Genomic DNA, 22,916 nt, shown 5'->3' on the forward strand with positions numbered 1-22,916 from the left:
ACCCGACTTCATGAGCTTTTCTCACATTATTTATGATCTTTGTACACTCACGGTAACTTACACACATGCATTTTGTCAAAGTTGTCGCACTCAAATGAAGCACTACTCCTGGAGTATTTTGGTGCAGCGACAGGATGACGTGATGTTTTTAAGCGGCTGCCTCTCTTCATGTTATTAAGTAGTTTTATAAGTAGTTTTATAAAGAGACAGTGAGGCTTTTACTGATTCAACGTGTGTTCACATTACAAAGAAAGAACAAAAATCATAATAATAGCAGAATTTTGACAGTAAAGACATTAATACTCTGCCACCAGTTTAGCTTTTTAAAAGCTCACGTTAGTTGTATGTGAATGTAGTGCTGAAATGATTTAAATACTTTAAATTCTGAACTGATAATTGTTGGCACTTCATCCTCTGGTAGGCTCTCCTATTTGCAGGTCCATACTCAGTTCTCTGACTAGAGCCATATGATTGCTACTTTGTCATAAATCTGCACATTCTTCTCTGCCCAGTATTACAGGGGAGGTTATAAAGCCAGTGGAAGTGGCAATGGAAGAATTGTCCCTTAATCTTTGCGGCCTTAGTTTAGTGCCTTGTGAGGAGGCATTTTGGCAGTGATACCAGCGTCCTTCCTCTCTCTTCCTGCAGAGGATCGAGCACAGAAACTTCCAGTTATGAGTCAGCCTCCCACCTGCTTGTGACAAACACCAGCCAGTCCAGTTAATGAGGGCTTGTGAACATCCAGACGTACGTGATAGTAGTTTTAGAAACTCGGTGTTTAGCAAGTCTTAAACAGATTGAGGAGGTAGTGCACCTGAGTGCAAACGCACACACACTCACACAATGTTGCTATGTGTCACATCATATGAATGTTACGGCCCGCTGCTGCGTAGTGCAGAGCTCCTTGCAGGCACCTGCTCTCCCGTGTGAGTGTGTATTTTAAGGCTGACCGCACACCTAGAGGAACGGCTGGCAACGAAGCTACTTCAAACCGCAAATTCACACACACACGCTCTGTTTTCTCAGCCTGTCATGTGAAGCCGAGCTGCACCTGCTAGCGGAGGAATGCGATGTGATGTCATCTCTCTGAGTGCCTCTGTGAATGTGGAGGTAGTAAAGCCAAAAAAAAAAAAACCTCCTTTGGGTCTAAAAGCAGACTCAGATGGCCCTCTTGGGGAATCCACACAGCATGAAATCATTCTGAAAGATTGTTTTCAAGGCATTTCTGCCGTTCCAGATGCTGTTTGACAACAAGACACGGGGGAAGGAGGATAGAAAACGACAGACGTGATGAGATACAGTAAACCCGAACTTACAGCATGTATAGGACTATATTTGTCTCTTTTTACTCTTTCTCTGCCTTTTTTCAGTTCCCTTAAACTCAGTTTTCCCCCCCTAGTGATTACAGAAATTAAAATAGAAACCATTTTGTTTACTCTACTCACGACTCACAGACCTTTTTGGCTCGTGACCTTTCATAGCCGAGCGATGCTTACTCACAACCCTGCGTCAAATGTTTCATATGTCAACCAAAGAGTGACAGATGGTTTCACTGTTTCAGAGGCTTGAATGAGTAAAACTTCAAAGAAGGGAGATTTGAGCAAAGTAAAAAAAAAAAAAGCATAATTTTGTGTTTCAGAAATGTCTATTTTAATGCTTTGTTCATTATCTTGTTTATCTCAATGCCACTGTTTTATCTTGTGAACTCTCCTAACCATCAACTTGGGAGTAACTTCATTAAAGTCACACTGTGCTCTACACTGTGTGATTGTGGGCTGTCTAAGACGGAAGCTGATAATAGTGAGAGAGACAGATAAGGTAAAATCTTTGGTTGTCAATCCGAAACCGTGCCCTAGATCGCATCGTGAGACACGTGCACCCGACGACACATTTTGATTTTTGGCAACCAAAGACAGCCTGAGGGAAGATTTTGACAGTGTCGGAAATGTAGGACCGATTTCTAACAATGTGACTGCCGCTACAGCCCACATCAAACTACAAATCAATCAGAGTACAACATGAAACGGCACAGAATGCACTGACCGGCATAACGCTTTCTTATATAATTTCATTATATAACAAAGTTTATCAGGAAAACACACTCTTTCTCTTTAATATGTTCTCTCCAAAACCAAAAACGATGACAGATGGATGATGCAAGCTGATGATATGCCACTACTTTCATATACTTCCTTCTATTTACAGTATATCACAATACAGTGCTATGATTCACCGTGCATTCAGTGCAAAGTCTGACATGCCTTAAATTGATATCGTACAGTCTGATGACATTTTATTGTAGGCGTCTAATACAATGTGAAGTGCAATAATCTTACACAATCGCTGTCGCCCCACAATCTAAAGGTGCCTTTAGTCATACTTTTTTTCCACGCTTGACCTTTCCTAAAACTGTCCTCATATACTATAACTATGGCTTACTACTGCATCAAACCTCAATACATTTTTGGCTCCAACCACAATGTGCCAGCAACATAAAGTGAAAAATGTAAAGAACCCAAAACATCAAACACATCAAATCTCCCTTCTTTACTTACTTTTTGATCAGATAACTGATTTAAATGAGAATAGTTGGCTTTGTTATTTAGGAAAAGTTTTTGTGTGGCTGCTTTTGTTTAGCCAACACGTAACATTTGAGAAAAATGTGCTATATTTATTTATTATAGTAAGGTAATTGAAAAAAGTATACTTATGGTATTGGTACTGAAACTCATGTATTGTATCCGCAGGAAGGCTGATTACTTACTACTGTTTTATGTGTACTCACTGAAAATATTCATACAGTATCAGCCTATAAGGTAGATTCATTTAGCCAGATGTCCTCTCCTCAACCCTCTGTGTCTGTCACTTCCTGTATTTTCATCACACTGTAACATGCTCGCAGGGCAGAGAAACACTGAGGAGCAGACGTCTGCTTTAATAACAGCCCAGTGGGCTGAAATTAGCTTCTCTGGCGTAAACACTCGCTATAAGTCCAACAACTGAACACGTCTTTGAAAGAGGAAGCCTTTGATTAGAGGGCAGGGCAGTAACACGCTTGCAGTAAATCCCTTGAATGTTTTCATACATTCATGAATATTTTTTCTTTCTTTAATTTGAATGAGTTGAAGTGTCCTAGTCTCTCTCTCTCTCTCTCTCTGTCTGTCTGGTTCTCCATTGTTGTAATGAAACTAGCCCTAATTGTCTGACACTAACAGAGAGCTATCGGCTATTTTACCAGTGATGAAGCTGTCAAAAGTGCAATTTAGTGTGTGTGTGTGTGTGTGTGTGTGTATATTTGTGCATGTGTGCATTTAACTGTTCATGCGTATCAGCAGTGTAACTTGGCAGTCTACTCTTGTCATGTTATAGATGTTTAATGAAGCAGTAAATGGGGTTAGTGTCTCCCACAAAGCCTGTGATCAGTAGAGTGTGTGTGTGTAAGTGATGGCATTTACTGTATCTGCTACTGAAATATTTCAATGTGTTCCCTAGAAAATGCCAGTGTGCTGTATGTGTGTGTGTGTGTGTGTGTGTGTATAAGTCTGGTTGACACTCCGCATACAGACCGTGTAGCTGTTTACCCACAGGCTGAATGCAGAGCGTTGGTTTCTGGTTTGGTTTTTGTCAGCGTGAACTGGCGGAAGAAGACTGAGCCTACAGTACCTGCTGGTTTAAAGACAAAATTTACATGAGACAAAAATAACCTTCTGTGTCCAAACAGGAAACTGTCTCTGCAGCAAGTGAGTTTTGTGTGGGATTGTAAAATGTGCTGCTAAAATTGGCTGTGTGACAGATTCATCGTTTCAGTCATTTTATAAGCAAAAATGCCAAATGTTTGATGGTTCCAGCTTCTCAAATGTGAAGATTTGCTGTTTTTCTTTGTCTTATATGACAGTTAATTGAATACCTAAACATTTTAGACTGTCAATCAGGCAATAAAAGCAAATTGAAGACATCACTGTGGCCTCTTAAAAATTGTGAATGCCATTTCACTACTTTTTTAACCTTTCGTAGACTAAATGATAAATCAACTAATTGATAAATTAATCTGCAGTTTAATTGATAATGAAAATAACTGTTAGTTGCAGCCCTAGCTCACATGCAGAAGGTATGAATCATAGCTGTCACTCAAGATAGTGTGTTGTACTCCTTAAAAGACACTTGTGGTTGTATAATAGTCATTCTTTTAATAATCAGTTTACGGCTGCAACTAACAATTACTGGGATTTTCATTATTGATCAAACAATTTCTCAGAGCCACATTGATTCTTCAGTTTGCTTCTTTTGTCTGACTCACAGTCCAAAACCTTAAGATATTCAATTTACTGTCAAATATGACAAAGAAAAAAAGCAAATCGTTGCAATTTAAAATCTGGAATAAAAGAGTGTTAAAAGAGTAATATTCATGTTTTAATTAGTGTATAATCACCTGAAAATAAGAATCGTTGTGTTTTCGTTACCATAGCAGGAGCCCTTTATATCTACATAGGGAGTGGGTCCTCTTCCACGGAGCCCGCCATGTTACACCGCCATGTTTCTACAGTAGCCCAGGATGGACAAACCAAACACTCACTCTAGAGAGCTTTGAGGCCACCATAGTTTCTCCAACACACTTGGAAGGGGAAGGTGAGGGGGAGGGGTATTTAGTTGGTTACAATCTGCAGCCTCACTGCTAGATGCCACTAAATCCTGCACACTGGTCCTTTAAACAAAGCCAATCGTTAATGTTATTAGTGACACTGGTGCTTTTCATACTATGACAAGTTAAAATATCAGCCGTGAAAAAGCCTATTTATTTTCCAACATTGATTATTGGCCTTGAACGTGTTCTGTGTGAGTACTTTTTTTTTTATATCTATGGCTAAAACAAAGAAAAAAGGTCAAAAATTAAATTGCTGGCCATGTTTTCATTCACAATTTACCCCCCCAACTCCCTCGCACCCCCCACCCAAATTATATCAGCTCCTTCCGATATTCAAACAAACCGACAAAAAAAAAAAAAAAAAAAAAAGCAGCCACCTTCGCCTCAGTTGCTGCCGCCAGCATCAATAATTTTAACCACTCAGCCCTCCATGAAACACAGCTAATGGAAGTGAGCCCAGCAGTGGTTTTAGCACGTCTCCACTTGTTTTTCATAATCTAGGTCACCTAATGGTTTTTGAGAGTGTACAGTATGTGAAAACAGTGCCGCCATATGAGAGGGAAAAGACAAAGAAAGAAAAAGGGAAAGCGAGAGCACCGGGTTGTTAGCGTTAGTATTCGAGCTGATTTTAGCCCCTGCTTTGAGGAAAGTCTTGACATGCTAATTAACAGACTAGCTCCAATTTTGTCCCTCTCCCTTCAACACTTAACAAGATAAATCCTGTTCAGAAATAGCAGCACCCACCGCTTGCTTCCTCCGAGGCTGAGGGAGGACGGAGCTTTTCTGCAGCAGTGGAGGAAACAACTGGCTAACGTAATGTGACAGCGTGGAACAGCCCACGGGGGCTAACGGCGCATAAGCATACATTAGCATACTGTTAATATGAAGCCAATGCTGCCATTTGGATTTAAACACAGACAGACAGACAAACACACACACACACACACACACACACACATACACACACACATATATACACACAGTCACAGCAGGATTAAGCCTTAGGGTCAGCACATTCGCTTCAACATAAAATGTAACATATGGCCGGCAAAGCGCTGGATCTTTGATTTGTGTAAAAGGACGCTGTGGTGAGCTGTTTTTAATACACTGTAGTGGGTTATTTCTGGACTCCATATTGCACCACAGGCTATGCAAACAAGGTTGGGGTTAATTCAGTTTGTATTGAGTCATGTTAAATTTTAAATTCAAATGACAATTCAGTCTTTTAAGTCTAGTATGGGAACAGAAAAATGTACCCAGTCAGTATTTCTTGTTTTTGGATGGCTACATCTTCTTTTTAAAGATAACAAACAACAGCTGTGTTGTAATGAATGCCTGTCATAAATACTGTAGACCATGATACAAACAAATACAATAATTATGATTAAAAAATGTTAGCTTTGGAAGTCGAAAATAAAGATTTACTTCAAGGACGGGTTCACATTTTTTTCATTTCTGTCTTGAAACAACAGTCAGGTGCTCAAATGCACATTGAAATAGGTTTTTCTTGCTGTAATGATTCCTCCTGTTCATACTGACCATTACAAGATCCCTTCATTATGCACTTACAATGTAAATGATGGGAGCCAAAACCCACAAGCCTCCCTCTGTGAAAAAATATATGTAAACGTTTATCTGAAGCTAATATGAAGCTTCAAAAGTAGTCAAATCAAGCAGATATCTTTCAGCATTAAAGTCTTTTTAGTGCCAAAGTCCCTCTTTGTTACTATACTTCCATCGCAGCTCAACAAGGAAACACAAGGAGGGAATTTGAGGCTAAGAAGACAGTAAATATGGCAGATATCCACTTGATATGACTAACTCAGACTGCTGACGCCTCATATAAGCTTCAGATAAACTTTTAAATGCATTTTAGCACAACATGACTGTGTGGACACTCTGTGGATTTTGGCCCCACATCACTTACACTGAAAGCACATTTGAAGGGGATCTTTTAATAGCCAGTATGAACAGGAGGAATGATTACAGCGAGGAAAAACCTCTTTCAGTGTTTATATGGACACCTGACTGTTGATTTAAGACAGACTGAAAAATGATGAACCTATCCTTTAACCTACTGTGTATGTGAAGAAAATACCGTCGTAAATAATTTTTGAGATTATTGTTTTGTGTTAAAAGTTGGACAGTATTATATTCACATGCATGTTATCTTTATGTGTCAAATAAGTACATTTTGATTATTTAATTTATTTATATATATATAACTAATCAAATTGTGCCTATTTGACACATAAAGATAACATGCATATATATATATATATATATATATATATATATATATGTATATATATATATATATATATATAAGTAAAGTTAAGTAAAAAAAAGAGAGAAATAGAAGTGAAATCTTGCTATTATTGTTTGTTTATGTTGCCTCCTGAGCTGCTGTAAGCTGCAATTAGAAAACAATGGGCTCGTCAGGAGGGGGGCCTTAAAGAGACAGCAGCTAAAACGGCCTGTTTCAGGCGGAGGCTGAGCTGAGGGGCTGCATAAAGGACCAGTATAAGATAAATAAGCAGTTTTTAACTGTAAATCATGCAAAGATATTCCAGTAGAGCCCCAGAATATAAATATAGACCTTGAAATGAAATGAAATTTATGTTTAGTTTTGTTTCTTAATCTCAGCCACCATCTCTCTTGTGTGCTGTTTTCTCTGTCTCTCACTCACCTCTGGTCTGTCCACACACTCAAACATGCTACACACACACACACACACACACACACACACACACACACACAGACAGTAATCACCAATTCACAGTGTGTGTTTTCCTGTGCTGTGGTCACAGCAGGCGTTGACCATGAAGCAGAGTTCACCACTAAATCACACTGACACTGCTGCCCTGCTCATTAATCTCTTTCACACACACTTAACACAAAGCGCACACAAACTGCACGCAGCATGCCATGCATCCGCACATGCAGCACACGCACACCCTTAACTGCACTGCATCTTTTTTTATAAACTTAATCTTATTAAACACACGCAAACATGCAGAAAGCCAGTACACTGCATGTCTTCCCTGTCTCTCTCTCTCTCTCTCTCTCTCTGTTTGCCGCCCGCGCCGGTTTGATTGTCATTGACAGTTTCCATCCGAGCCGGGCTCATTTGACTCTCCGTTCAATCATCTCAGGAAGTAGATTTTCCTCTAAAACTCAAAACTGGAAATATTTTGCCACAGAAGAGGCTCATATATCCAGAAATTATTGAGGATGAAAGCTCTGTCATTATCGTGTGAATTACAGTTTCGATTTACATTTTGGATTGAGGGAATTGAAGGAGATCTCCCCGCCAGTCCTCCGCTCTCTCGCTCTCTCTCTCTCCGTGGTTCACTATGTGTCTCTGTCCATGCAGGACTCATAAAGCTCCAACAGGGATCTGGTGAAGAAGAGAAAAGAAAGATGGATGGTTTGGAAGTGAAGAAGAACAGGAGAATTGAAGGGTGGACGAGCAGCGGAAAATGAGAAAAAAAACATGCGATAAATACTTAAAAAAAAAAAAAAAAAAGGAGCGAGAGACACAGAATGAAAGTTGGTTTGTCCTGATTTGGCTGTTAAATGTGTGTCAGGTCGGTGGTGTTGGGGGGAGGGTGTTTTTGAATGAATCATCTCAGAGATCAAAGCCCAATTCAAAAGCAGGATTTTACTTTTATTAACCGTGTTATTCCGGAGCTGTAGTATTCACCCAGCAGCCACAATCAATTATCTAACGCCCACTTCTCTCTCTCCCTCTCTCTCTCTCTCTCTCCCTTCCCTCCTCCTCCTCTCCCTCCTCTCTCTGCTGGTTCTTATTTAGTCATTTGTCATAACTCCAAAATACTGATTGCATCAGCCTGAAATTTCGCCGCTGCTTCTGTGAACTGTGGTGCTGAAAAATAAAAATATGTTTTTCTCCCTCGCTAATGTCTCCTTTTACCAACTTCCGTGTTCTCTCTTCCTCCTTTTTCCTTCTTATTTTGTCCTTGTTTACTTCCTTTTTCTTCTTGCTCTCCTTTACTATCATCTCCACCTCCTAATCTCATCTCTTGATTGTTTCCATGTTTGTTTTTTTTTATCTTCTTTCGTCTCATCTGTTGTATTTTCTTCTTGTCTTTTGTTCATTTCTCTTTCTTTCCTGCTTTTCCTCTCGTCATCTCCTCTGTCCTGGATGATCTTGCTTCTTCCCTTCTTCTGCTCCCTCTTTTTCTTTCTTCTTCAGCATCTTTGCTGTCTCTTCAAAAGTCTCTCTTTCTCCATCCTTGTCTCTCTACTTCTCCTCTCCTCTCCTCTCCTCTCCTCCTCCTCTAACCAGCTCCATTGGGGCCCATCAGACCCCTAATGAGAACCTGAATGAGTCCTCCAGGGGCTTCTAATGATGGACTCCTGTGTGTGTGTGTATGTGTGTGTGTGTGTGTGTGTGTTGGCAGAAACACAGACTCCCATGAGTCGTGACTGTCTGTTTTCAGCTCTGCAGCATGTTTGCCTTTATAGGAATTTGGCAGTTTAGTGCATGGTTGACGTGTCTGAGTGTGTGTGTGTGTGTGTGTTTGTGTGTGTGTGTGTGTGTGTGTGTGTTTGTGCCTCTTGCGGGCCCCTTCCTGAGCCTCATGACCTATGTTGCAGCGTTATGATTGGTAGCTGTTGCCTCTGCTCCTAACACATTTTTTCACTTTGGTTCAGAGTTCAGTTCCCATCATAACAATCATGTGCAGATGTATTTTTAAGAGCCTGTAGATGTGACATCAAAAGGATGAAATATGGGTGAAAAACAGACACATATAGGTATTAAAGACTTATTCTTTCATGCATTAGTGCTGCAGACATTTTCATCTTGAGTGTTATCAAGTGTCAGCACTGCTGCAGTCTGGCAAATCTCCCCGCCTACTGATCGTCTGGGGAAACGATGCTGTCCCCTGTTCTCCTCCGTAGTGAAATGCACGTCACCGCCCTAATGAGTTTGTATTGGTTGTGCAATGGAGGGTTGTTTTTTTAAAACTCTCTAATTGTTTCCACTCAGTTTTAACAATGAAAGCCGGGAAATTGTCCTCAGTCTCTATTTAAGCGAAGACGTGTGAGTCTAGCGCTGCCGTACCTGCCAATCATCTCCTGTCTATGCTGATATGTTGACCTGAAGGTGACTCTTTCCATTTTCTCCTCAGGCCTTTGGGAACGCCAAGACGGCCCACAACAACAACTCCAGCCGTTTCGGCAAGTTCATCCAGGTCAACTACCAGGAGAGTGGCACTGTCAGGGGGTGAGACACACACACACACACACACACATACACACACGCAATATAAAATATAGTGTAGTATATGAAACACATAATTAGAAATTGCAAGTATGCAACTCACAAATCCACAGTCGTAGACCAACCAGCATCTGTTGATGGAGGGAAACATTTAATCTCTCATAAATGCTGATTGAATCATAATCACTTAATAATTATTAATCATCAGGTTATGGTTTGTTAAAAATAACTATTATTTATTATCCTTCATTGATCAGATAAAATCATTACAATAAATCTATAATTTTTATGTTGAGTTGTGACTTATAAATCATTTCAAATCTTATTATTATTACTTATTATTGGTACATGAAGAGGTTGGTTTACAAGGTTTATTTTTCAATATGTAGTAACTGTTTTTTATTAACAAATGTAATAAATGAATAAAAAACATTTGGTATTGATTGAATCCACATTGTAAATGTATAACTGTGGTTTACAATACTTTGATTCCTTGTTGAGAAACATTATTAATCAGCCATGAAGTTTTCTTGAGTTTCATTTCATGACTTATTAAAATCACATTAAATTTAACTGTCTCTCTTGTCTGTTTTGTATGTTTTCATATTTGCAGCTTTCTTCAGTTTCTTTATGTCTTAACAATCACTTGAGTCTGCAGCTCTGCTCTCTTCTCTGTTGTTGTCTTAACATCAACAGACTTATTATGAGAGATGCAGCAGTGGAGTTTTCTCTTCAATGTCTCTTTTAACTTTGTCTGTCTGTATGTATGTGTGTGTGTGTGTGTTTGTTTGTGGTGTTGTCAGAGCCTATGTGGAGAAATACCTGCTGGAGAAATCACGTCTGGTCTACCAGGAGCACAACGAGAGGTGAGAGGAGACGACAGAGATCCACACTCACCAACTCAGTGATGAATATCTGGATGAAAGCTGGATTTGTAGATGATATATGTGTTTTTTTTTATCAGGCTGATGAAGAGTTTCTGAGAAAAGTTTTACCGGGTACTGATAATTTCATCAGTGGTACATCTGACAGATTGTGTGTTGACATATTTTCCCCTAGTTGGCCCGCTAACGTGGTGTTTGGTTTCTTGTGTTTTGGTTTCTAACATGCTCACTTGGTAAGATTTTGTCCCTGGCTCCACATATGTTAGATTTTAGTTTGACGATACAGAATGGCACATCATTTCTTTTGAATATGGAAACATGTGAAAAGCAAAACAGAAATTAATCAATACATTCATTTTAAGGATCCTATTTGCAATGCTAGCACAGTAGTTATTTTTTTTACTTTCATAGGAGTAATCAGTAGTGCATCTGCAACTTCTACACATTTTCTGACCCAAATGTTGGGTGTGTATGGAGATAAAATCTGGGTGAAAAAGAATTTAATCCGCTTTTCAAAGAATTTTCAGGTATGTTTCAGTAAAAAAAACTAAATGATTAAACAGAAGTAACAGTGGGTGATGTGGTGCATCCATAAATAATCTAAGAAATCAAAAATGAGAATCAGTAGGAACCGTATTTCCACTTGTCTGAGAGATAAGATGTCAAATCCATATCTTTCGTGTGCTCTCGTGTTCTTCGTCGAAGAAAATCAATACTGAAATAGCCTCCATTTCCTCTGCAACTGAGTATATATCTGGTGTCCATCTGAAATAGGCCTCTGCCCTTTGCTCATTTGACTCTGCAAACTATCAGGTTTCCTTCTGAGTTTGATCATTTTTGCCAGTTAATAATTTGACTAATTACACATCTGGACAGTTCCTAGAGAACGTGAAAATATGCAGTTCTTTGATATATATTTATACAATAGAGATTAGTTATGTTTCAAGTTTAATGTAATAACAACACTGTCTGTTCTCACTTCTTGTTTCTATTCATGCACTAGACAGCATGCGCGCACCCACACACACACACACTCATGCCTGCAATTACATGTAGGAGTCTCCACCTATACCCACATCCCTCAAAATTTTTCTTCTCTAAGTCAACACATGCTTTCTGTATTTGACCGTTTCTGTCCCCATATCACTCATCTCTCCCTGGCGACAGCCAAAAGCTGAATCTACCAGCATAACCGCTTTGCCAGGGGAGGAAAATAAAACAATGTAAAACCCTCCAACGGTCATTTAATCCCTCTAACCCTGATTGGCCTGGAGTTTGTATTTCACCTGATGACAGGCGCTGGCGGCTATACAGATAGGGTAGAAACTAAAGACAGGACCTCCCAGAGAGACCAGACCTGAAGCAGAGAGGTGGGGGAGCAGGCAGGCTGATGATAAACAGCAAACTATCTTAAATTTTAAAGCCTGTTCCTTGACAGGTTGCCTCTGTACGACCTCAGTGTAGTAAAAAAAAAAAAAAACACTGAGGTGGAACTGGCTGAGCTTACCAGCGATGCTGTCGAGCTTTATGACTCTGCAGTTTGACAGAATGGGAGTGAAGTCAGAAAATGGTCCGAGTGAGGATATGTCATTCAGCCAGTCAGGTCTGTCTGAAATTATGAGTACAAGTAGAGACTGTGCTAGCTAACAGTTAGTTAGTTATTCATATCATGTGTTAATAGTTTTAACTAAATGAAGATCATTAGTAGTTGTAGCTGTAATAACTATAAAAGGACTGAGTAGCGTATACTGACAATGTACTGATAACATCAAGAGTCACCAGGCCTAACTTTTTCAACTGGCTTTCAGAATTGTCCAGATGTCCAGTAATGACGAATGAAAACTGAAAACTATTATAGAATAGTTTGACATTTTAGGAAATACACACATTTACTTTCTTGCTGGGAGTTAGATGAGAAGATTGATACCACTCAAGCTACCACCAGCAGCTGGTTAGCTTAGCTTAGCACAAAGACTGGAAATAGCGGGAAACACCTAGCCTGGTTCTGTCCAATGGTAGGAAGTCCTGGCATCACTGTTAGGTTACCAGGCAACCAGTGGAGACTCTAGGAAAATACTTGTTTAAACTTTAGGTTAGCTTTAGAGGTGCTGGTAGGTGTATTTATAGTTACCTTTCGGCAAAGGCTAGTTGTTTCCCCCTGTCTCCAGCTAAGCTAACCGGCTGCTCAGGTGACATGTTAAGGTTTACTGTTTAATGTAGGTTACAGATATCACTGTTGTCAGAGATATTACATAAGATAAAAGGACTGCGTAATTGAAGTTACTGAGACTTTCAGGGTGTGACTGATGTCAGTTTAGAAGCTGTGAAGCCTGTAAATCACTCCAACTAGCTTTGACAGTGATTTGTGTGACTGTCAAAGAGTCAGAGGGAATGTTTGTTTTTCTTCCTGCTAGTACAGAGAGTGAGATATTCAGGAGGCTAAGCAAGACGCTAGTTCAGAGAATTTAAGGCACAGCTTGTTTTGGCTTCAGTTACAGCTCACAGTAGCCTGTGTTGTTGTCACTAATAATTTGCCAGCAAAATTGGGTAACATCTCATTGTTGTCCTCTTACTGAGGGACGATACAATACTAAGCTAACAGACATGAGAATGTTATCAATCTTCTTATCTAAAGCACAGCAAGAATGGCAATAAAAATGTCAAATGATTATCTTATATATAAAGTGGAAAAAAACAAGCACTCTTGCAATAGTATTTTGTCACTTGATGTCACAAACTAACACATTCTACTTTTTGCAAAGTCTTCTTAAATGTTTTGGTGCAGGTTCATTAAATCAGGTGAAAGAGTAGCTAATGGATATGAAGTAAAAAATTCAGAGTTTCTGGCTCAGTGCAGCAAAACAATTTTAAGCCATATGTCAGACATGTGCAGTTACATTATTGTACCTATTTGAACTTTTTCAAGACTGACTCATAAAAAGCAAAAACAGAGAACGACTGAGAGCAGTTGACGGTGAGCTCAGCTTGTGGTCATTTCCAGTCAGGAGACCAGATAAATGTTCATCACCACAAACTCAGAGTTCACGCTGAAATGATACTGTATTTTTAGTGAAGGCCACATGAACACAGTTGTGTGATAGTAACATTTTAGTAACGGGATAACGGTTTGAATATGTAAATCATTGCAGACAAATGGGTGCCTTAAGCCTTGTAGCAGGTCAGCAAAGGGTGATTTGGGGTCAAGGGGACTGGTTTTTGTTTCGTTTTCATGACTGTGTGACAATTGCCGCACTGAAAAAAAACAAGAGAGATATGAGGCAAATATACTGCCTAGGGTGAAAGAGACAGATGTCCTAAAAACACCAGGAAGTTAGTCATTGTGGTTCTGATTTTATCAACACCTCATCAGTTGGAGCAGCAGCAGTAGCGGAAGGTGACACACGGCTCATGGCGGCAGATGAGGTACTTAACAACCCGTAATTTAGCGCCTGATTGCCGCAATTTCCGTCAAAATTCATACTCCTTCTCAGAGTCATAACTCAGTCAAATCTGAACACACAGAAATGATACACATGTTTTTAGATCATGTGTGACTTACTCTTTCCGAGAATATATTATCTTCGATGTCCATCGTGAATAAACATCCATAAATCCACTTAGAAATCGTACAAAAAAGACGCTCAGGGAATAATCACATCTTTCCGTTTTCTTCGGTATCAAAGTAATTCAGGGATAGTTGTCTGTATATCCATGGGTACGTTGCCAACAGGAACTGCTAATAGCTAGTTCAGCATACTTTTTATCGGGCCAATTTGCCAAAAATGTAAACAAATGTAGGCTGAATTAACATTGTAGCCCACATGTGGGTGGCTCATTCACTGTCCGTTACTAGTAAATGTTTATTTAAGGTTTTTTTTAATGTGGAGTCCATTAATTACTCACCTAAATGTTTGTAATACATGGAAATACAGTAAGAAAACAGTAATATTTTAGCATCTTCACAGTTTTTTTGGGGGGGGTAGAGTTGTGAATGTATTGTCCAACCCAAAGTGGGACTATTACAAGCAGGAGCCATGACAGTTATGAAAATATTAGCTAAACATTGTAGTAGAGGTATTATTAGTAAGTTAAAACAGCACTAATACCATATCTCCTGTGTTTGACTGCTTACTTTCAGGTCCCAGTACCACTTCTGTAACTGTACACAAGTTTTAGTTGAAAACATCCTTCCACCCATCCACCAATTACAGTTTGGGTTTCCTCAATATTCTCCCTGGGCTTTATAACTTTCCACCACTCCATCAGGCACTAAGTGTCCCTGTGCAGAGAACAAGCTCATTTCCAGCTGTAATAGAATTACATCTCAGCACGTTGGCCAGAGCTCCAGCCTTTGTCACGGCTAATCACAACTCCTTACCTCCAGCCCACACACCACCACACTGCTGCTTTGTTTGACTTGAAACTTGAGCCCCACCGGGTCGAGGTCGAAGGTGTGACTTATTTGTTACATGTTGCAGGTTTGGGTTGAGAAATAAGCTCCAGATAGAAGTTTTTTCACTGTACTCTACTCCGAAGCTTTGAATGGAGTCTCAGTGGAGCGATTGGTCCCCAAATAAAAATGAGTGTCAGGGTCCTTTCACACCTAACTTGTTTGGTCCGGACTTTCGGGCTTTTCAGTTTGATCCAAACCAAAATTACAGATGTGAAACCTCCCCCGGACCACAGTACAGACCAAACAGCCGAACCTGGTCCAATAAAAAAAGATGATCTCGGTCTGGATCAAACTGAACCATGGTTCGGTTCAGTTCTAGTGTGAAAACATTTTTTGGATGGTTCAGACTTTGGGACCAATTACAGGATGTTCCAGCGGGCTATCGTCAGAACTGGAAAAAGGAAAAATGAGCCGCGGTAGCACATGAGGAGAGGAGGAGAACAAGTTATTAATTGAAATAAGGTCCAACGACATTATAAAAAGTAAACTGGGAAAAATGTCGACACTTTCTAGGTATCTTCGGAGAGGATGAGAGAGAGAGGATATGCCACCAGAGGATAACGTAATACCATAAGAATATTAATGAATCTGCTCATTCGTTTTTCACAATTAATTTAAATGGCGATAGAAGGCTACCCACCAAATTGTATAGGAAGACGCAGCCCACGTAGGTGATGACGACAGGACGTAGGAATGTCATGTTAAGTTCTTTAGTGCGCTCGCATTATTGCAACGTGAAACCAAAACTAACCAGATAAAATGTATACAATGCAACAAAAACATGAACCTTGGTTCGGACTTTCAAGTGTGAAAAGGTCCTTAGAAATGAATACAGGAAATGTGTTTTTTTTGTGCTGTAAAATCATACCCCGTTGTGTTTGTGTGCGTCTGTAGGAACTACCATGTGTTCTACTACCTGTTGGCCGGAGCCAGTGAAGAGGAGAGGAAGTCCTTCCACCTGCTCAAACCTGAGGAATACCACTACCTCAACCAGGTCCGCACATACAAACACACTCGCACATACATGAACGCAGGGAACTCAGTATTCAGTGCAAAATAAATGCATGTTTATACACAAATTCCACGTAAAACATATTTATGTCGTCCTGTTGTGTAATCTGTCAGATTATTAAACTCCTGTTTCTGCCAACATGAAAGAAAGAAAACAGAGAAAACAGGATTAGTATAATAATGATTGATTTTAAGAGTTACAGGGATACAAACCCTCTTAGAGGCTCCTAACAATGTCTCAACATCCATGATTATGTACAAATAAAACTTTTGAAAGTGACACGTTGGTCTTTGTGCATCTTCTGGTGCCGTCACTGCTAATAAATACTGACCCGAGTATCGAACTTTGTGTCATTTTGAAGAATTTTCTTCCTAAATGAAGTATCACTCTTAGAATTAGAATTATTGGTAAAGAATTATAAGCTAATTTACAGAAGGTTTCTTGTTTTAAAATGATGACAGAGACAAAGATTTGTCTTTTTTTAAAATAAATAATAAAGTTTAGGTGGCTTTTTTAATAAACCCCTTTTTAAATAGAGCTTGTATATTTCTGAATTCTTTATGAAACCAATATAAACGACTGATTAACCGAATAAAATTCAAACACAAAAGAATCCCTTTAACCTAGTGTACCTCAAAGAAAGGTATCGGAAAAAATGTTGATTTGGTATCTGCACTGAGACTTTCAATGATACCCGGCCCTACTAATGAGTCTCATCATGTAAATGTGAAACAGCAGAGACAAGATCTTATTCCCGTTCAGATGTACAGTTGTGTAGAAACAGTCGGTGCCGCAGGATTGAAGGGATAGAAAGGTCAAACCGACTGAAAGATATTAACGTTATAATTGCTCGTCTTGTCAGTAATTATCCAGCGTGGCGGTGTTTCGTTTGTATCGGGAGCTTTTTATGTTAGGAAATTGTCGGGTAACATAATACTGTGTCTGTACAGTGATTTATAATGATAAAGAGACTGTGTGAGTACATTTTACGATGCTGCAAAGAATTCAGAGCAGATTTGAAGTGGGAATAACAGTTTTTCTCAGAACTGGATGAGTTATTATTGAATAATAAAGCAAAGCTGCCGTGTAGAGAGATGGATGGAAACCTAAATATGATGATAAACAATTCTGCCGACTCCGTTCCTTCCTTCCCTTCCCTTTCTGTTGGATCTTATTTACTCATTTATCATAACTGGAGCACTTCTCAATACTCTGGAGTGTTGATTGCATCAGCCTAAAAATTTCAACCCAAAGCATCTGTGTGTGTCTCACATATGTGCGTGCATGTGTGTGTGTGTGTGTGTCTCTGGGTGTGTTTACGTGCTTGTGCACATGCCAAAAGCCCCCATATGTGTGCATCTTCTGCTGTGCATCTGTGTGCGTTGGCAGCAGATATGTGAGGATTCACATTCCCTCTTCTTACGGCAGCTTACTGGAGAAGCAACAAAAAAAAAAAAGAAAAAATGTCTTTGTTCATCTCATTTGGCTTCCCCAAAAAAGTAACAGTTTTTTTTCTGCTCCCTTAATCCCCACGACAACAACCCACCCCCCCCACCCTCCGCTGCCGGCTGCCTGTTACTATGCAGCTCTGTTTCCATGGCAACAGCAAGACTCAGGAGTTAATCTGGCGCTGACTCTCGTGCAGAGGGCGCCGGCGGTCGCGTGTTTTTGTGTGCACATGCGTTCGTTTGAGCCGGGTGTGTTTGTGTGTGTGTGTGTGTGTGTGTCCCTGACAAACAGCAGGCGTGCAGCCAACACACACACACACACACACACACACACACACACACACACACACACAGGCAATCCATACACACATGGTGTCACAAAGGAGCAAAATCATTATCCATATTTAGCTCTCTTCCCTCTCAGAGATGGATTTTGTTCTCTGTTTTCGTTTGTCTCAGTGTCTGTTTTAGTGGTAAATCATAAGTACGTTTACTCAAGTGCTCCCATTTTCTGCTACTTTATACATCTACTCCACTGCATTTCAGAAGGAGATTTTGTTCTTTTCACCTAAGAATGGATCGATTTTGCAGTTAATCGCAATTGGAATCGTCCAACATTGATTCTTAAAATCTCAAGATCAAAAACAATTGTTCATCTGCACTAGATGTTCTGTGGTTATTTGTTGTAAACGGTTCAGTTAGGGCTGCATGATGTGTAAAATGTCTATTTTGTGGAAATTGAGTTATTACAACATGCATGATAGCTGGCTATATTAGCCACCTTACATCACGACAGTCCCGTGAACAGAATAGTTTAAGTCTATGAGGACTTGGCAGATTTTACGGGACTGTCGTGAGTCTGGATGGTTAGTTCACTCTAACAGTCACCACTGTTTTACAACCGCGAATGTGTTTACAATTTAGCCTATAATATAATGTGCACTTAACACAATTTTATATTCAAGGAAACAACAGTGTTGCTCACTTGTTGAAAGTAGAAGAATCGAATCAAATCAAATCAAATACATTTATTTGGCAGCTATAGTTACTGAGTCATTTGCTGATCATGATTTTCATATAAAACATATGATCAACTGGAAAATATAAGTCATTGTTACAGTATAAACTACCCATAACAACAGTATCTAATGGAGTTAAAATTATCTCCAGCTCAACCAGCTCCATTAGTAAACTTCAACATTAACGCAACAGTAATAATTAATATGATGTTTTTATTAACATCTGAGTTCTTCTTCCAGTGCGGCTGTCTCTCTTTTCATAGAGTAAGAAAGGAGGTTATGTCACTCAGAGTATAAAGTTTTCACACACTGATGCGGTCTCTTAAATCTAAACCATTTATATCTACCACCATCTCCGATCAGGCCACATCATGGATTTAATTATTGCGACTCTGGAGATGTGTGTGTGTGTCCGTTCCTGTGTGTGTGTGTGTGTGTGTGAGGATTAGTAATTTTTTCCTCACATATTAACAGCATGTGTAATTTTGTGTGTGATTCATGCCTTCTTTAACCCGCTCTGCCTTGCTTCCAGATGACAAAGAAATCACACAAACTCCACTGGGACAATTACTATGAGAGCGAGCTGGTCAGTATTATGTGGATGACAAGTTGTTTGTGTGCGTCTGTGCTCATGGGTGTGTCGTGGTACTCTGGGGTTTTTTTGGTGCCGGTCTTGGTCTTGTTCTCTCGCCGCTGTCCACACATGCCTGCTTTCACTGAAACGGACTAAAGATGGAGGCGACCTGGAGTGACCTCAGCTGGTCGAGCTCTATGAAGAACCGCCTCTAAAATGTTTAAAGGGATACCTTGATGTGATGATTTTACTCTATTTGGTTATTTTTTTTCTCAAGAATGTGTGTCATTTTGAAAAATGTTCTTCCTAAATGAAGTCTCTGACTAATTATGATTCTTGGTAAAGAATTATAAGCTAATTTAATGTACGTTTCTTGTTTTTTTTAATCATTACAGACAAGGATTTGTGCTTCTTTAAAAAATAGAAAATGACTAATTGAGTTAAGTTGGCTTTTTTAATAAAGCTCTCTTTAAACAGAGCACTTACATTTCTCAATTCTTCATGAAACCAATAGAAATGGCTACACTGATTGACCGAATGAAATTAAAACACAACAGAATCCCTTTAAACTCGACATCTTTGGCTTTGGATGCTCTGCTGTCAGGAGATGGGGGATGATGTCAAACCGCCATCTTTAAAGGGAAGGTTCAGGATTTTACCTTCACCGCTACATTTACATTTAATAGTTGACACACACTATTAACTTAACACTTAACACTGTACTGTAAATATAGTGGTAGGTCTAAATATAGTAGTATGAGAGAGTAAAAAATAACATTTCTGCATTTGCAGTAGAGCCGCAACAATTAGTCGATTAATCGATCAGTAGAAAATTAGGTGGAAACTATTTTGATAATCAAACTAATCGTGTCATGTCATTGCAACTTCTCAAACGTGAAGATTTGAAGCTTACATGATAGAGAACTGAATATCCATAAAAGTTGTTTTTGAGGCTAAGACACCTGTCACTAAATGACTGCAGTGGAAATGGTCAGTGACAGTCTGTCAGTGTCTTCAGTGATACTGAAGACACTGACAGTTGTACAGAAATTGTCTTAAATGAGCCCTTTTGGTTGGTTGAACATCCTCCCAAGTGCTCAACCTTTCAAGCAATGATAGTATAAGTCATTGGGGATATTTAAGTCAATATTGTGGGTTGTTTTTGGTCATTAACGATATTGATATTTTGGAATAATAAGCAAGTAGCATCTTTTCTTTAAGATTATTGTTTGGCATTTATTTCATAGTGTGAAAGCGCTGAGAAAGAGGAATTATGGGTAAAGACATGCAAAAAAGGACCACAGCTGGAATCGAACCGTGGATGCTGATGCGTCTTAACCAGCAGGCTACGAAGACGCCACATAACCAAGTTTATCTTCAGTGTAAAATCACATTAGTAGTCTTAATACACTTTACAAAAAAAGGACAACAACCAGATGTCTCTGGAATATAAACTTGTATCAGCTAAAGTTGTAACTTCTACACTCTGCACTGACACTAGCGAGACAGAAGGCAATAACCAAAATCGTTCCCTACACGCTGCTTGTTCTTCTTCTTTAATGATCATTAGGGAACACTAGGTTCACATCCTGAAACTTCCCTCTAAGTGTGTGGTCCATTTTGTGTGTGTGTGTGTGTGTGTGTGTGTGTGTGTGTGTGTGTGTGTTTGCTGTTTCACTGGCCTCTGAGCCTACCACTGTCTTGCCGGCCTCCACCTGAAGTGAGTAATGTTTGGTCAGTGGGATTTGTTGTGTGTGGTTAAGGGATTCACTATTTCCTAATGGAAGATTATGTTACTTTGACTTTGCCGCCGAGCAAACACTTGACATGAGAGTCGGTCAGTATAAATACTGCTTGTATGTTAGTCTTGCTGTATTTCCCTCTTGACTTTGGCTCTTTGTCTCCTACTTTTTTTAAACTGTTCTTTAATCCAGCAAAGGCTTTTTGAGGACACTCACAGTTTTTGAGCTCTTAAGTTGCTTTGCGTTCATGCACTTAAAGAAGGAATCCACCAAAAATCTTTTTCAGTATCAAAAAACTCACCTCCTGTGCGCTTGGAAAAGTGGCTCCGAAACACTGTTGTCAGTTAGGATTCCCTGAAGTTAGGCGACCCAGAGTCAAAAATGTATCCTGTATCAAACTGTCAACGGAAATTTCTCAAATCACTCGTGGAGAATATTTACTCCACCCATAGGTCCACTGGAAGCAGCATTTTTAACAATTTATGGATAAAGTGAGGATTGTTTGGAACATGCTGAACATGTGGATCAACAGTAGAGAACTGGATTATGTTGCAGCAGCGGTTTTAGAAATTTCCATGGAAGTTTTGATACTTCTGATGATGTTTTGATTGATGTGTTTGGTACTGTGACTCTGAGTTGCCATTTGAAAACACTAACTTTTGTGAATTCAAGCTGACTGGAGCAATCCTCAAAATATGAGTAAGCTATAGAGATTTCAGAGCCAGCCTACGGGGGGTGAATATTTGATAGTCAAAAGACAGATGTTCAGTTGAGTTTTCCCACTACAGCAATAGTTCATGGTTTTTACTAAATATGCTTATTCGCTTTCTTTCTGAGAGTGAGATGAGAAGATTGAGATCTATCATACGTGTTAAGTACGTAGCTGGAGTCAGGATGTGTTTAGCCTAGCTTAGCAGTGAAAAATTACACCCACCTACACCGCTAAAGCTCCCTTATTCACACACAGTATCTTGTTTGATTGCCCGTTTTTAAAAAATAAATAAATAAATAAATGCAACAGTGTTTGGTTTTGGTCAGAGTTACGTGCCAGAACAATTTCTTGCTTCTTGCTTTTCAACAGCTGGATGCAGTGACTGTACACAGCATCCCGAAGTCTTGTTGTCACACTGAGCTTGCCTGGTTTGGTACCATTGTGCCAAAACTGCTCCTCGAACGTATCTTGTAACCCACGCCAAAGCTGAAGCACAGTAGCACTGGGTGAATGGATAAACTGTTACAGCACATAACTCCTCTTAAAATCTGCATTTTCACATTCATGTTTATGTATTGGTGAGGCAAACAAGATACATATGTAGAGTAAAAAGTCAGCTTTAAAGGTGTTAGTAGCCACATTTTTTACAGTTACTATGCTAAGCTAGGCTAACCATACTCTGACTGCAGCTTCGTACTTAACACACAGACGAGATCTGTATCAATCTTCTCATCTTACTCTTAGAAATGAGCAAAAAAAAAAACCCCAAACATATATCCAAAAATGTTGAACTATCCCTTTAACTTCACAGACCACTTGAAACACTGTCTCGTTCCGTCTCTCGTCTCATTTTTCTTTCCTTACACAACCGTCCTCTCTTACTGTTTGCTGACCCGCTGTCTCTAGCAGGGGTCAGTCAATGACCTCATCAGTCTGTGACCCCCCCACTGTCTAAGGACATGATGTCACCGTCTTCGCAAACACACGCACCCGCACACACACAGACACACAGAAAGTCCGACAGCCCTTGACAGCTGTCAGAGCATCTGACCAACCCTTTGGGCCTATTTAACCTTTAACCTCCACCATTGGTCAACGTGCGGGGGGCAGGCAGCTGTAAGTAGAGACACCCGGTGACAAGTGCATACAGATGCCTAATGCAATGTCTGGAGCAGAAAT

The 22,916-nt window shown here is 39.7% G+C and overlaps 1 protein-coding gene across 1 annotated transcript in view; it reads left to right on the top strand.

Moving 5' to 3' along the window:
• The window catches only part of LOC122985638 (unconventional myosin-IXAa-like), a 159,010-nt gene that overhangs the window by 69,420 nt on the left and 66,674 nt on the right, over positions 1–22,916 (top strand). The window contains exons 3-6 of the mRNA XM_044356466.1: positions 9,802–9,896; positions 10,697–10,759; positions 16,125–16,224; positions 19,242–19,295. Of these exons, the coding sequence (XP_044212401.1) occupies positions 9,802–9,896; positions 10,697–10,759; positions 16,125–16,224; positions 19,242–19,295 (312 nt within the window). The remainder of the gene's footprint in view (positions 1–9,801; positions 9,897–10,696; positions 10,760–16,124; positions 16,225–19,241; positions 19,296–22,916) is intronic.

Source organism: Thunnus albacares, chromosome 7 (assembly GCF_914725855.1).
Source record: "Thunnus albacares chromosome 7, fThuAlb1.1, whole genome shotgun sequence".
In the NCBI taxonomy this organism is placed as follows: Eukaryota; Metazoa; Chordata; class Actinopteri; order Scombriformes; family Scombridae; genus Thunnus; species Thunnus albacares.